At 40.8% G+C, this 15,744-nt stretch overlaps 1 protein-coding gene across 1 annotated transcript; it reads left to right on the top strand.

Moving 5' to 3' along the window:
• Positions 1 to 5,867: 5,867 nt before the first annotated feature.
• On the top strand, positions 5,868 to 10,070 carry LOC118773113 (Krueppel-like factor 9). Its single transcript, XM_036521885.1, has 2 exons — positions 5,868 to 6,629; positions 9,311 to 10,070. Exons 1-2 carry the CDS (start codon positions 6,119 to 6,121, stop codon positions 9,553 to 9,555), a joined length of 756 nt encoding a protein of 251 aa, XP_036377778.1. The 5' UTR covers positions 5,868 to 6,118; the 3' UTR covers positions 9,556 to 10,070.
• The last annotated feature ends 5,674 nt before the right edge of the window (positions 10,071 to 15,744 follow it).

Here is a 15,744-nt window from a genome sequence, read left to right as displayed (position 1 = left end):
AATGTCAGCTGTGTGGCAAGATATGAAGTATTAACTTAACATGCTGCTAAAGAAACGGATCAAAGATATTAAATGGAAGGAAATCGCCAAAACCTCCTACCCTGGATGTGTGTTAATACGGCAACCAAGAGGGGTTAATCTAGCACAGGATTCATCAGTTTTTTTTTTTAATGTAGGGTATTGATAATATGTAAATGAAAAAGAGAGGATGGAGGTATAACTACTGTTGGTACAATATTTGACATTTGAAAATGCTCACCAAAACCTTTTTGTTGCACTTGTGATGGCCAGATGTTGTGTTTGTTTGGAAAATTCAGGTTATGAATTGAGTGAGTGATCCCCTGCTGTTCAGTTTTATCATGCTGCTCTACTAGTGAGCAGAGCAGCTTCATGTTGCAGTCGTGACCCAGCAGAGCCAATAGCGTAACATGGTTTGGAGAACACAGTGCCCTGACAAATACTCGAAAGCAGTGCATTAACGTGCATTCGGCTCCAGATGACTCAAGATGTTTCTGAGGTATTTGTTTGTTAAGCATGATTCCAGCTTTTGCTCTATTACTTCCTTGTCCTACTCTTTGATTGTAGCAAACTGATTTTTGAACTCAGCCTGGGTTTACCCATGAATTGGACTGACCTGTACCCAACTTCTGTGACCAAGTGTAAGAGGGTCTCCCTTGTCAGTGACTGCGGTGCTAGAGTCCATGTGTAATATGTGCATTGAGCTTTTGAGCAAGATGCTGGCAGGCCACGCAGGACTGGGGTGTGCACCTAGCCAGCACCAGTGGCGGTGAACAGGAGCGATAAAAGGGAACTGTGGGCAAAGAGTATGTCCAGCTGTAGTGTCTGGCTCATGTATATAAAGCAGCCGCAGTTAAAGACGCTGAGGGTTTTGATAGCATTAACATGCATTTGTCATGGCGGGCTGTGTTTTCCCTCATTAGCACCAAAGACATACAGAAGTCTGCAACCAGCGTGACTCAGTTTCTCTCTCCAGTTTTATACACATTTGTGAAATGCAGCAAGTGCAAGAGACCACATCTTTTAGTGCAATGGAGAGGGTGGAGTTTGGTCAGAGCCGTTGATGAGCCACTCCGAAAACACTCACGATGGCTTTTATACGTTTTTCCATCAATGCACAAACCTATGGCGGGGAGAATCCGACAACTTGAAGATATCTTAGGAAATGACAGTGTGTGCATGTGTGTGTGGTGGAGGGGAGGGGAAGCAAAGGCTGGGGGGGGTGGGGTAGGGTGTCCATAATGTGTGTGAGGACAGAAAGTCCCAGATGGACACATACAGAGCTTTTTCTGTAAACAAAGAAAAGTAAATAGGATTTTTCTTCTTTTTATTACTGAAATGTATGTAACTGTATAATATTGTTTTCAGCTTTCTGAATGGATGTTCTGGGCGGGGCTTAGGAGTTAGTGGGATGGTGTTGGTGTGTTTTGTTGTATCCAGCTATGCTTTGTTATTTACAATTAATTTTAGTTTTAAAAAGATGGGTTTCTTTCCAGAAATCTTAATCATGATGAAATAGAAAATAAAATTCATGAATTGATGAAACAAGAGATTTGTTTTCTGATGATACCTGTTTCTAAAAAAAAGTGGTGCCCTATTGAATCAATACAGTAGAAATAAAAAGTGTTGAAGTCAGTTGAAAGTCATAGTTATTTTACAGATAAAATAAAAGTTCGAAATTGTGGATATAAATTTAAATGACTGTAAATGTGCAGATTACTGTGTTACCCACAATGTGGTATGAGTCTCTGTATGAAACAAGAGCTGATATAATACCTACAGTACAATGTTAAAATACTCTCTGCAAGACAACTGCATTTGCGATAGTCAGTGGTGAAGTAATTATATAATGATATCTTTTCATTTTTTCCAAATTCCTGTTTATTTTTCCATAACACTTCTGTAACCAGTGGGATTTATTGTGGGGAGTTTTTAAGAGTCTTTCATATTAATGCAATTGTCAGGGTCAAATGACTATTGTGGAAGCTGGGAGACATAAGCAATAAAGTGACCATGATCTCCACTTTCAGAATATGTCATGGATTTATTCATTTTTATGATCTATTTCAGACACTTCTGGTTTTACCACCAAAATATTGTCTCCAGTAGCTTTTTAAGTGAAGTTTTTTATAATACAGTACTAATCCTTAGGCAGACTTTACAGAGACGGATCACATGAACATTTCAGGTGGAAAAAAAAGATTTACACTGGAGCCCAGGCCTTGAAAAAGATGACATTTGCCTGCATCAGTACAAAGTTGGTATGACTCCCCTCATCTCCTGGCGTCAATCCTCATTGCCCTATTTCAGAAAACGTTCTGGAATTCCTGCGTCAAAGCAAAGTGCACGCTGTTTGACAACCTTTCATCGGCTTGCACAGACTTGAGATGGAGATGTTGACCTGTAAAGTGAGAGCAGAAATAGAGTGTAATTAAGAGTGTGGAGGGCTCTTTTAACTACTGCCATTTGCGTGTGCATGGGGAAAAGGGGTGTTGAACAGCCTGACAGATGGGCTGGGCTATTATCTGTACCAAAAAATCTCTAATTATCTGCCTGTTTTAATTAATAAATTACAAGCCCTAAGTCTACCCCTCCCCTTCCAAAATTTCAGCAGTAGAGTGTTAAGGAGGTATAATCTTGCCAGATGGGTGTAACATCCACCCCTCCCCCTTCACCTCATCCACTCTGCTTCACTACATAGGCCACTGTGTACAGACCACTCCGCAAATGCTCTTGTGGTAAGGGACATGTATTACTGCAAATTAAACAGCACTCTCATTCTGCCATGCCTGACACTAAGCTGGTACAGTGTCCTTGCTGCAAGTACCCACATGCTATTACTGGCTTGCAATAAGGTCTTTCACAGAGTGGTGTGACCGCTGCAGATGTGACAGATGATAACAGTTGATTGAAGTGTCCTGCTGTGAACATATTTAAGAGGTGAAACCACAAACGGGACGTTGTTGCTTTTTATGGAGGAGGGCTTAAGACCTGCACTGATGTCTCTGCACCTGACAACCTTAGGGATACCACTCAGTTCGCATTTGTGACTCAAAAAATGGAAATGAAGGTGGCCTTAATCAGACACAATATCACAATATCCACAACTCACGGAAATAATACAGTTAAATACGTATCAAGTAATACAAGTAGTACAAGTAGCAGGTGCTAGGTTGTGGGGACAGAAGTGGAACCAAAATGCAATTTGAAGAGGTGGGCCCTTGGTCTGCATCGGAAGATAGCCACTGTATCTGCTGTGCTGACCACAGTTCATTCCACCATTGGAGGACCATTACAGACAGGCGTCATGGTTAGGAGCAGTGACCCCACCAGGAGGGGACAGTCAATTGCCCCAAGGCTGTGGAGTGGAGTGATCTAGCTGGTGCGTAGGTTTTCAAGATTGATCAGAGGTATGATGGTGCTGTCCCATTCACTGTCCTGTATGCCAGCACCAAGGTTTTGAACTTTATTTGAGTGGTAACAGGTGTGATTTGATTATGTTTAAAGGTTATATACAAGTTCTGCAACTGCTCTTTGGATTAGCTGCAGGGGTTTGATACCACAGGCAGGAAGACAAGCAATGAGGGAGTTACAATAGTCCAGACATGAGAGGACCAGGGCCTGGACTAGGAGCTGAGTGGAATACACAGTGAGGTAGATGCGGATCCTTTCAATGTTATATGAAAAGACCTGTGAAGAGAAGGACAGTTGGTTATCAATCATTACCACAAGGCTTCTGACAGTAGAAGTGCTATCAGTAAACTTGCTTGTAGCATATAGGCTAAGAAAGAAGTCTTGAAGTGGTCAGGACCTGGAGGGGCTGTAGAGCATCACAATCTTAGCTAGGTTGAATGTGAGGTGGTAGTCCACCATCTGGCTTGAAATGTCCCTCAGACAAGCTGAGATGCACGCAGAGACCTGTGTGACAGATGGGAGGAAAAAAAGAAAAGTTGAGTATCCTCAGCATGGAAGTGGTATGTAAAGTCATAGTGGAGATATACTCCTGTACACTATACAGACATAGATGCAAAAACAAGCAAATATACTACCTAGGTAGTTTGAGGAATAGTACCCTTTAACTAAATAACTTAAGATGCTGTGGGCTAGTGGATACTGCTGATCCAGTAGATATTGGGATCCAGCAAAAAAACAATAGGAAATGGCTGACTCCATAAGTGCAGGATGTGCTGCCGCTAGCTTGCTCTGTTTTCCTCTAGAGCAGTGTTTCTCAATCCTACTCCTGGGGCCCCCCTGTCCTGCATATCTTCTATCTATCCTTGCTCCAAACATGCTCTTGATTAAATCAGGTGTGCTCAGCTAATCAAAAGTGCCACTGATGGGTTAAGTCAGATAGGTAGAACAGGGAAAGATGGAAAACATGCGGAGCAGGGGGGCCCCAGGATTGAGAATCAGTGCTCTAGAGGAACTCTCCTGCAAGGTGTGAGGTGAAAGACTTGAACCAATCCACTGCTGTCCTTCTGTTACTACGTGCAATGGTGAACTTGAGTGGCAAGAGCAGCCTTACTCTGATGAGGTCCCTTGTACACTATTTTGTGGCTGTTGATGTTGGCTCATATTGGGTTGCATCCTCCTGCTACTATAGTACCAATTTGTGACAGGGTATTAAATCAATATGTCTATACATTTCTATCAAAAACATTAGCATGCAACATTGCCATTGGGGCTAACGTTTTCCCCATTACCAATCAACTAATATGTTAAAACAGAGAATAAAGGTTAAAATATTATTTCCTGGTTAGAACGGAATGGCATTAGCTCACTGTGAAAGCATCAATCCACAACGTTTTTTGAGTTTGTTTTTAATCACAGTAAATTATTGAGCAAGGAGCTAGTGTTCCGAAATTTACTTTGTCCTCTAGCTGCATTCTGTTGGGTTTGTGTGTTTTTCTTTGTTTCCTGGTAGTTTGAGATTTTCATTTATTCAATCCTCGGTTTGTTTTACATAAGATGAACAAAATTACACATAAAGCATATCATAATAATGATAATGATTTACACCACTGCTGCACTGAAAGAATTAGACTAGGCATTTCAGTGTTCACAGCTACAACTGCTATGACAGACCAAGAAGGTTTATAACTTAGGCTGGTAAATATTGCTTAGATAATCACATATACTGACAACTTAAACGCTTGTCATAAATGCCCTCCTGCAGACCTCACTCATCTGCCATTAGGAAAAGAATTTGCAATAAAATCCAATAAGGCACTTTACTCAAGACGGTTTATAGAGGTCTATAAATCTCCTTGGTTTGTTCAGTAACAAAATTTCCTTTGCCCAGTCGCCTGAGCTTTGATACGTTCCACGTACATTAGAGCCACTTTTTGTATGCCATTTAGTAGACGCTCTTATCCAGAGCCACTCAGAAAGAGAACAAAGTACATATACTAAAGCTGCACAAAAGACGTTCTCCCCCAAGACAGATCAGTGCAAGTGGCAGACAATCAGCGCTCCAGAGTGGGATGTGAATGGGCGGGGTATAGGAATGGAGCGAATGGATGCGAAGTATATAATATTAACAATTTTATTTTGTAACGATAAAAAATAGTTAACATAATCTTTAGCACACTGTTTAAGGAGGTTTGAAATTGTGACAATTGTGTTGCTAGATGGCCTTCGTGCGCTATTAAAAATATCATTAATCGACCATTTAGCAAACTGAGCCATAAAAAATAGAGCCAACAGGGAAAACACCAAATCTATCCCTGAAAAACTCCTCATCGCCCCCTGCATTTCACGTCAGTCGGCGTCACCGCGTGATTCCCTACACCGGGCGTGAGTTGCTCCAACCGGCTTTCTCAGACACAATGAAGCGACCTGAGCATAACAAACGCACTGGGGCTAGGAGTAGCCTACGCATGGGAGTGCCGGTGTGTATCGGTAACGTATTTTCCTTCCTGTTGTTTTAGTTCGTATTTTGAAATCGAAACATTCTGTCGTCAAAATAGCGACTGAAACAAAGCTACAAAGCTTGATAGCTCGACAGAGTTCGAAATCACAAATACGATCAGAGCCACATTGAAGAATTTCCTCCCATCCCTTTGCTACACGCGCAACTAACGTTACTTTAGGAAAAGGCATGTCAATGTTTGCCTATTCGGACTACTTCGCCGCTGAGTGCCTGGTGTCCATATCCAGCGGACCTGTCCTACACCGTCCTACCCCGGTTACCACTGCTGCCCTGGGCCCCCCTCAGGGCCTTCCTCCGGGGGAAAGAGAGGGGTCGAGTGAGGACAAGGAGGTCCGCGACATGCTGAAAGAGGGGGGCAACATTATGACGGTGGCAGGAATTCTCACGGATCTTCATGACAAGTTACGACCTATGTCGGCCTACTCTGAAAGCAGTAATTCCTCCATCGGAGACGTGGATCGTTTCTCTCATGGGGAAAGCGGATATACCACGCTGTCTGACTCAACGACCGCGACCCCCTCGTCCACACCGACGCCCGGACAACAAAATCCCCTGCATCTGCTCCAGAACGGAACGCCTTCTCGGTCACCCCTAAAGCGACACCCCTGTACTTTCCATGGCTGTGACCGGGTCTATGGAAAATCATCTCACCTCAAGGCGCATATCAGAACTCACACAGGTGCGGTCAGGGAGGGAGGAGGGGTGTGCAGTATTGTGTAAGCTAACGTTCTCTTACTGTAAAATGAACTTGTTTTGAGTTTAACAGAAGTGTAGCTAACAAGTCTCAATCTGAATGCGAAAGACTGTAAAATTATTTTAAAAAGCTAAATCGGTCCAGCAAATTGTTGATCTGATAAAGTGCAATAGCTGGCTAGCAAGGTAACGTAGTGACTCAATGCAACGTTAGCTAATGCCCAGGATTCAGCATGGAGTGAGTGGTTGGCTGGGTATTAAGTGAGCGAGGAAGAGTATGAACTTCTTCACACATTATGTGTCATATCCATCTCAATAAAAGCAACTGATAATGCAACCTAGGTATAGTACTAGTCTGGTTAGTCTGTCTTTTACACTCAAATCCCCTAGCTAACCAGATACTCAGAAAAGATCATTAGATAAAATGTGTTGGATCTGCGTGAAGAGGAGAGGGAGGAATGGAGGCAGAGGGGAGGGGTTGGAAGGGGGTCATTCTAGTACAATACTGTAACGAACAAAGAAAAAACCTGGTGAACGGAGAACAAAGAAGATAAAGAATGGAATGAGACTGGACGAAAATAACAGTAGGCCTATTTAACAGTTTGCGATTTGTAACGAGAAGTGAATTCAGGTGTTGGGGAAGCTACATTTGAAACAACGGGGAATATGCCTCGAAACAAAGCCACATTTCCGGGTTTTTCCAGATCCTTTTCCCACGTCACCTGTGCTAAATTGTTTGTCAATGCAGGGCTGTCAATAGTATACTATGAATCAGCTGAGTAAATTGTATTAAAATAACTGCTGTAACGACTTGCACAGCTTTGATGAGAATGTTTATAAAAGTACACAGTAGTTACCAAGAGAGAGTGCATGACAACGCATACTCTTCACGATTTGCATTTACAGCAGTGACTACTATACAGTAGCCTACTATGTTTATCTAAATGGGTGTCTATTCAAGTTGAATTAATTTTTGATGTAATCTAACGGAGGACTGGTATTCTGGATTCGTATGTTAATTAAATTAGTTCTCAGTAACCAGGGCAAGATAAAGTTTGTGTTGTTTTTTGAGAGGGTGTCTAGAATGAAAAAATATTTTCTCATAATTTAAAATTTAAGCAGGTAGATATTAAATAATGATGATATTAATTCATTTTTAGCGCAGAACCTCTACAATGATTCATTATCTTTGATCATTTATCTATTTTGCTTCAGGTTTGCGATATAAAACCCACGCTCAATGTTAACTAGATGCAATTCATTTTCAAAGTCTATGTTCAAAACCGGTCTTAATTTTGCATGTTCCAAAGTTAGAGTATGTCTTTCATACAAAGTTTGTCTTCAGTTCGGAACCTTTTTACATGAGGGAGGGTGATTATACTTTTTGCTAATAGCTAGCTAGCTGTCCCGTTAGTCGTTACCAGAAGTAATTTACTTTTTCGCGACACAGTCAAACTGGGTTATTACCCTGTAGTTGAAAATGGGGAAAAAATGGAAGACCAAGCAAAGCAAATTCTGTAAAGTTAGTTGCCAAGATAACCGTTTTGGGGATAGCTGTAGTTAGCAAGTTTTAGAACCCCATCCATTGGAGCTACTGTAGGCCTACATTTTAGGAACCACATGTTAAAACGTCCTTAGACCGTAAAATCCGGTACGAAAATGTATGTCAATTCTTTTAAGGTGTCTGTTGCGCATGGCAGGGTCTACTTGCTCTTTGTGGGCCTCATCCAGTCAGGGACGTTTTGTATTAGTTGCACCCAGTGAAATGTGTGGCTATTTTAATTAAGCATGACGGCAGTGAATCTAAGATGGCTGCCAAACTACTATAGACACAAACACTGTAGTACAGTGTTCGCGGAAAAAAGACACTTTCCTTGAAAGCAACAGCAAAAGGCATTCTTAACAGAGTCCCTGCAGTCCCTCTACTGGCAGTTATACTCTAAATCATAATGGCTATCCATCTCTTTAGTTTGTGTTCAAGTTCAGGTGTTTTTGTTACATGAACATTATCCATTATCCTAATACAGTATTTATAGTGGTAATGATAGTGGGTTTTTTTTAAAATAACACTGGTTTATATTTACAGCTATCTAGCAAACAGCACAAAGAATTTTTTCCTGGTTACCAAATAAACTTATCTACCAAATATTAAATTTAAATCATATTCTCTGTGTGAATCTAGTGTTTTTAATGTATGTAGACCAACATGTGCCAAGTTAAACTGATCCTGAAGGCAGTACCATTTATTTGTATTTGAACCGAGACATGTCTTTTCATTGATTAATTGTACATTTGTCAGTTTTATGGCTGGGAGAAGCTCTGTGTTCACTCAGTGGACAGAAATCACATCTAATCGAAATACAAAAGCAAGGCAATAACTAGCATCAATCACCATGGAAATCAGCATTGGTTTTCTTATTCAGATTGATATTACAAAGACTTATGACTCAACTAGCATGTTAATATACAAGGTAACAGTGCTTCACTGTAGTAATGTATACTAGTATATTGATGCATTCACATTTGCCTTTCAATTGCATGAGGATACTGTAATCAGTAATCAAATATCTAAAGCACAAACCCTTCAGAGATCTCTCTTGATTCTGTTAAGGCGGTTTTAAGGCTCACTGTGGTGAACCAGCAGCGTGATGTCTGTGCATGTTCCAGGTGAAAGGCCCTTCCTCTGTGCCTGGCCAGGCTGCGAGAAGAAGTTTGCCCGCTCCGACGAGCTGGCGCGACATGTCCGGACCCACACGGGCGAGAAGCGCTTCCTGTGCCCGCTGTGCGACAAGCGCTTCATGCGCAGTGATCACCTCGTCAAGCACGCCCGCCGCCATCCCAACTTCCACCCCTCCATGATCGGCCGCAAGGGCTCAGCTCAGGGACTCCCCTGCCCCCTGGAGGGCCTGTAGGTTCAGCCCTGCTGGTGCAGTGCCCGTCCGGATTTAGTAGTTTCAACTGAAGGACAGTTCATTCTCACTCAAGGAAGCTCAGACCCACGTTCAAGCACTACTTTTCTCAAGCACACAATAAGACCTGGACTTCACATTTTTCAGATCTCACAAGGATGGTGGTTGAGAGGGGAGAATTTTTAAACTCAATGCAAAACGGTTGGCCAGTCTGAGAAATCTACGCTCCCTGTTGTTGCAGAGACCTTTGCAGTCTTTGCAGCGCGGCATTTGTTTTCAAAGAATCAAAAAGTGGGATTCTCCCCTTGCACAGCTGCTCTACCTGTGACCATATGTAAAAGCTGCTATGATGTAGCCAAAAAATGTGGCCGATATTTCATCTGGTCTCGGCCTCGTGAAATCAATTAGTAGGCCGGAAGATCAGAACAGCTGCAGCAGCTGAGGCCTATCTGCATGTGCAGGCCAGGCTGCTGTGGCATGGGGAGGTGAGGCCAGGCTGCTGTGGCATGGGGAGGTGAGGCCAGGCTGTAGTACAGGGATGACAGTGAGGAGTGCTCAGACTCGCTGCTCAGCAACCTTACTCATTCACCAAATGTTACCCAACACTAGGTGTCATCGCTTGCTGCAGGTGCTGCACATTCCATGCCTGGCATTTGTTTTTAAGTGAATTTGTAAGTGTAGTACTATTTCCATAGTTACGGCATTGACTCCCTCTTCTCCTACTTTGTTAGTATATTATTTGTAAGGAACAAAGACACCTTAAACTCTGAAAAGTTTGGGGGGCTGTCATGAAGTGCCCGTGACATATGTTAGCACAAGGTAGCAGTGCACCTGCTTATGGTGCAATGTCTGAATGCTTAAACCTATACAGTAGTGATAACCATAAAATACATTTAGTAGTAGTCTTTGTGATTTATTGAAGTCCTTATGGGTGATGCAGATTATATGCTTAGCTAGACTGAAGCTGATTCTCTGAGTGAAAGATTGTCTTGTTCAAAATTGCAGCTGCCTTTAGTCTGTCCAACCTCAGGACAGTTGTCTTTATCTCAGTGAATTCACCAGGACCCTCAGAAGCCTTAAGATAACTCATACTTATTTGCACCATAGTTTGTTAGACATTTTCTACTGGCATGTGTCAAGAGGCATATTACAACATGTATATGCAATATGTTTTTTTACAGGTGTTTTTTGATTTCCCATATGGCTGCTAGTCTTATCAGTGATATCCATGAACATGCTTCTGCAGTGTGTGTGTGTGCGCGCTCTGTCAGAAAATTCTGCCAGCACATACACACATTACTCAAGTTGTACCTGTGCTAATAAGCCAATCAGAAGGCTTTGTGTACCACACTAGATTAAGCACTTTAGGAGGTGCAGTGAAGGACAGAATAAAGTCAAACTACTGCTTCTTTTTCAGGCTTAAGATGTCTTTATGGTAATACAGATTGCATGGGACCTTACGCAAATGTGTTCAGAGCACATTCACAAAGATTGCTGAGTGTGCCACTAGAGGGCATTACACCCCTTATAGCTGTATGAAACTTCTCTTGCCTCTATTTCAAATGAACTTTAGAGGTTGGATTTTGACTGTTTATGAAATATAAAGGACCTTTTGCTATATTTTTCTATTGCATTGACATGTATAATGCATTAATCAGAACTAAGTTGAAACAACTCTGGATATTTACACTCCATATGTATAAATGTACTTAAATGGCAGTCAAGTGATTGGCTTTGTTTTTTGGGAAATAAACTGCGGGCAGTATTCTCAAATTGAAATGCTAATTCAAGCATAGAACTTGGTTTGCAACTGACTAGTTACAATTTTTTACTTTGATAAGAGTCTGACCACCTTCATGTCTTCTGTAAGACCTGACTTCTTTTTTCTCTCTCGGAATCTCACCACACCGTCGAGAGTCTGAGTAGGGCTGAGATTTTAATAGGGAAAGAGTTATGGAGTTATGGTCTTTTTTTGTTCTGCTAAGCACAACCATATCCCTCTGATTGTGAACAGTGAGTAAACCTGACCAGTAGTGTCTTTGCTTTGTGACATAGATTCGGTCTCCATTGCTGCACTACCTTCCCTGTGCTCTCTCAGCTGGCTGACCTGAGAGACTTGTGAAGGCAGTTCACACAGGATAAGGTGATGCTGTGGAATGTAGCATACTCTAGAACGCAGAGAGCTTTCATTCCACAGTCCACGTCCTGTAGAAGAAACAAGTTAGCCAACACTTGCAGAAATCAGTGCATCTTACACAGAACCTACACGCAAGAGAAACAAATTATGCTGGTTGTTGTGTTTTCCTGGGACAACCATCATCTCTCACTGATGTAAGGTCACATTGCTAATCAAATGCTGCTCTTCATGGATTCATCTCCACATGTATACCATCATTCCCAGTGATTCATACTCATGATTTTTAACTTTATCATGTCATGCCAGTTGTAACCAGGGTTAGATCTTTGTAAAGAAAATGTCTTTTTCTAGATCTTTTTTAAATATCAGCATTTAAAGTATTTGGTTGTTGTGAAGATGTTTGAATAGTTGAATGGATTATTGTTTGGCGTTGTGCACTGAGGGTTCATGTGTAAGTCTGATATTCCATAGCATGCATTATTAATTTTGTCCCTTTAAACACAGCATCATAAATCACAGTCAACTGATATTTGAAGGCTGTGCACCATCACACTATCTATATCTTGAGTTGTTTAACTGTTCCTAATCTTTACTTTCTGAGTAGGTACCGGTCAGGTCATAAATACCTCACTGACTCAAGTTCAGCGTGTCTGTCATTCTGCCTTGTCATTGTGTGTTGGAGAGTGGTTTAGGGTTTTCATTTACATATCACTGGAAGTTTCTTCTCAGGTGTCTGAAACTCTTAGCTGAAATGTTCTTACTTCCTGAACAGCACTTCAGTATATTCTTCTGATTAATTTATTACACCCTCATATTGTTTGTGTGGTTAAAATATCCTTTTTATAGTTTATTTTGTGGTTTGGTATAAGTATTTCTTTATTGCTTGAAAATGACAGTCAATGCTTTTAAAATATGAAATAAAAATGGTGTTTGAATGGTGTTTGTTGCTGTTACATGTGAAACAAGTGCATCTAGATAAATTTCTAGAGAACAGAGAACCACTATGGTGATGTAGCTGTGATATCACAGTAACTCAATAAGAAGTAGGCAGGATTTTAAACCAATGACCAAACCCCTGAATAGTTATTTTACAAGCACACATCAGTGCCTCTGAATCTAAGGACAGTAGCATTCAAATCGCAATCTGAAAGCATGCCAATGTGCACAGTCTTTTGTCTTACTGCTAAGCCCAATCCATTTTCCACTGGTTATCCTTAAGTGTACACTCTCTCAATTTTGGAACACATGGGAGGGTATATACAATGCCCTGTTCATGTACTTACACCCCTGTTGAATTTGAACAAAAACATCATTCAACAGAAAACAAATGTGACTGGATTGTTTTTCTTTGGCCAAATAAAACAGAAAGGCTTTTTTTTTAAACAAGACCACAGAGAACAGTAATATTTTCCAAAGAGGGGTGTGTCTTAAAAAACACACACATTGAAATTATACATATTCCTAAGCACCTACAAACTACATCCTTCAAAATAATCCCACCTCAACATGTGGCTGGAATCACAGAATGTCAACAGTGGGTATAAAAGGATCTTAAACACAATAGCAATCTATTAATAGCCATCATAGCTAAAATTAGAGACAAACTTACACATTTCTGGCTCATTTTTAAAAATTTCATGGACCTCCACAAGTCAGGTGGTGGCTACCACATATGTAGGTTAACCTGACTGTTTTTACTACAGCTCCCATAATTGAGAAGGCCACTTGAAGGGTTGGTAACTTGGTGACATTTTTTTTTTTTACCTCAGGATGCTGTGAGGTTAGAGATATCTGAGGAAGTGGATTCAAATCCAAAGGCACGAAACTGACTCATTGATCAAGACAGTCTGACATCTTTGGGATGTATAAATCTTCTCCTTTATATTGTTTGTACGAATCAAGGGACAGGGGTGTCAACATCTTAATGACATCTTGTCCAAGGTTTTGTGCTCGGATAACAAAAACCTGAGCTGTATGGACATGCTTATCAGTGATAAGTTTGATCCCAAAACGGTAAAGCTCATTATTTTGAGTGTTATCTCCTGGAACTTGCATAAAACAAGCAACAGATGTATTCAAACATACCAGGAAATATTTGCCCAAAAAGTAAGTGCACCCTGCACAGAAGCCAAATTTTTGGGAAAAAAATATAGCGATTCAAATGAGCACACATGAGTATCTACAAAGTTAAGCAATATAATTGCTTTGAACAAATCGCTGAAATCCCCAGACCTAAATCCAATAGTTCATATGAGGTTAAAACACAAGAAAGCTGTTTATAAGGAACGACTAAGAAATTCTACGATTGATCAAAACTCCTGCACCTCATAAGGGAAACTATTTTCTCAGCTCTGTAAGTTAAAAGTCAGGATGGTGCACAAAACATTGCATATGCATAAATAAATTTCATCATTGTGTTTTTCAAAACTTATTTGAAAAGTGTACACTGTTGCTCTGTGATGTTTTAGTAGTATGGTAATAACTTTTCACATATTTCCATTTATTTGAGCAAAAAGTAATGCACTTGTTGAAATTTAACATAGTATGAATAAACTTCATAACTTTCAGATAGAGAAAATATGGAGAGGAGAAGGATGGAATGACATGGCCATCTTCTGGACATGGAAGGGAAATACAACATTAACAAATCGTTTTTGTATCGCCCTTATGTAATCTCACCTTCAGTCAAATACTAAATGGTTCCAGTGTCAATCAGAATCCATTACACTAAAATCTTACTGATCCTATCCTGTTTAAACTGGAAGGGAAACTCATGTTATTCAGACAATCCAAGAGTACTCCCATATACACAACTACACAATGTTTGCATACCCAGCTGGATTGGCCTAATGTTGACATATGTCCGCCATTGTGCATGTGAATGAAGTATGTGATTAACTGTACCACTGTTGTCACTAGGTACACATTTGGACAACATGCAATACTCTGCTGATGATTAATGAAAGATTTTTTTTTTTTTGAAAAAGAAAATATTTCCTTCCAGTCTTTTCACTAATTGCTGCTTCCTCCTACATTAATATTGCCAGTACACAGACAAATCTGTTAAATCCACACAGAAATGTAACTGACACATAGACTACAGTACCTCTTTGATGACCTGCACTTGTCCTTGTAGCACATAATGCAGTGACAGCGGTCATCTTAGTCATATGTTTCTCAAAAACAGATAATCCCAAAAGGCAATCAGTCATCATACTAATAATTGGTATGAAAACAGACATTCATGAAGATAATAATTTATTTACTTTTGTATGTAGAGAATTCTTTGGCAGTGAGGACATGTTTAAAAACTGAGAAGTGACAGTATTCAGAGTGGACTCACAAGTGCTGTATCAGAAGCAAGACAGTGGAATTGACAAACCACACTCTACTTTCTGCCCTCTCGTCACCTCAGGGCTAGGAGTCAGAGTCGGGGCAGAGGAGTCAATGTCAATGAGGAGCCGGCGTGAGGCAGAGAACCAGTGTGAGGCAGAGAGCATTAACGAACGAGTGAAGATGTAAGAGTCAGCGTGAAGGAGCCAGATTCAGTGTAAAGGATGAGTGTGAGGCAGTGAGTCTGTGAAGGGAAAGAGTCAGTATGAAGGAATAACAGTCAGTGTGAAAGAGTCTATGACAGCGGGCAGTCAGTGTGAGGGAACATTTGGAACAGAAGTAGTGGCAGGATGAGGGAAGTTTAGAACAGTCTCTGTTACAGTTTAGAACAGTCTCTGTGGCTATATATATATATGGATTAGTAACATCATGCCACTGACAGAATTACAGAGTGTGTTGTCTTGGTGCACACCAATCATTAATATAATGTGTATGCACTGTGCACCACATAGTAGGAAGATATACCCTTCTTACACAATTCCACATACACCACAGCACCCCTGCAAGTTCCTGCTTTTGTGTTTTCAGTCTGGAAATAATCTGAGTTGAAGAACCACATATAAAAAATGTTCTGCTATTCTTATCAACTTCTCTGCATATTTTCCCAACGTTTTCTTTAGTCCTGTGTTACAAAAACATTTCATCTTGTGCAAAGCTGGATG

The sequence above is a fragment of the Megalops cyprinoides genome, chromosome 2, assembly GCF_013368585.1.
Source record: "Megalops cyprinoides isolate fMegCyp1 chromosome 2, fMegCyp1.pri, whole genome shotgun sequence".
NCBI lineage: Eukaryota > Metazoa > Chordata > Actinopteri > Elopiformes > Megalopidae > Megalops > Megalops cyprinoides.
This window is presented reverse-complemented; position numbering and strand designations above follow the sequence as displayed.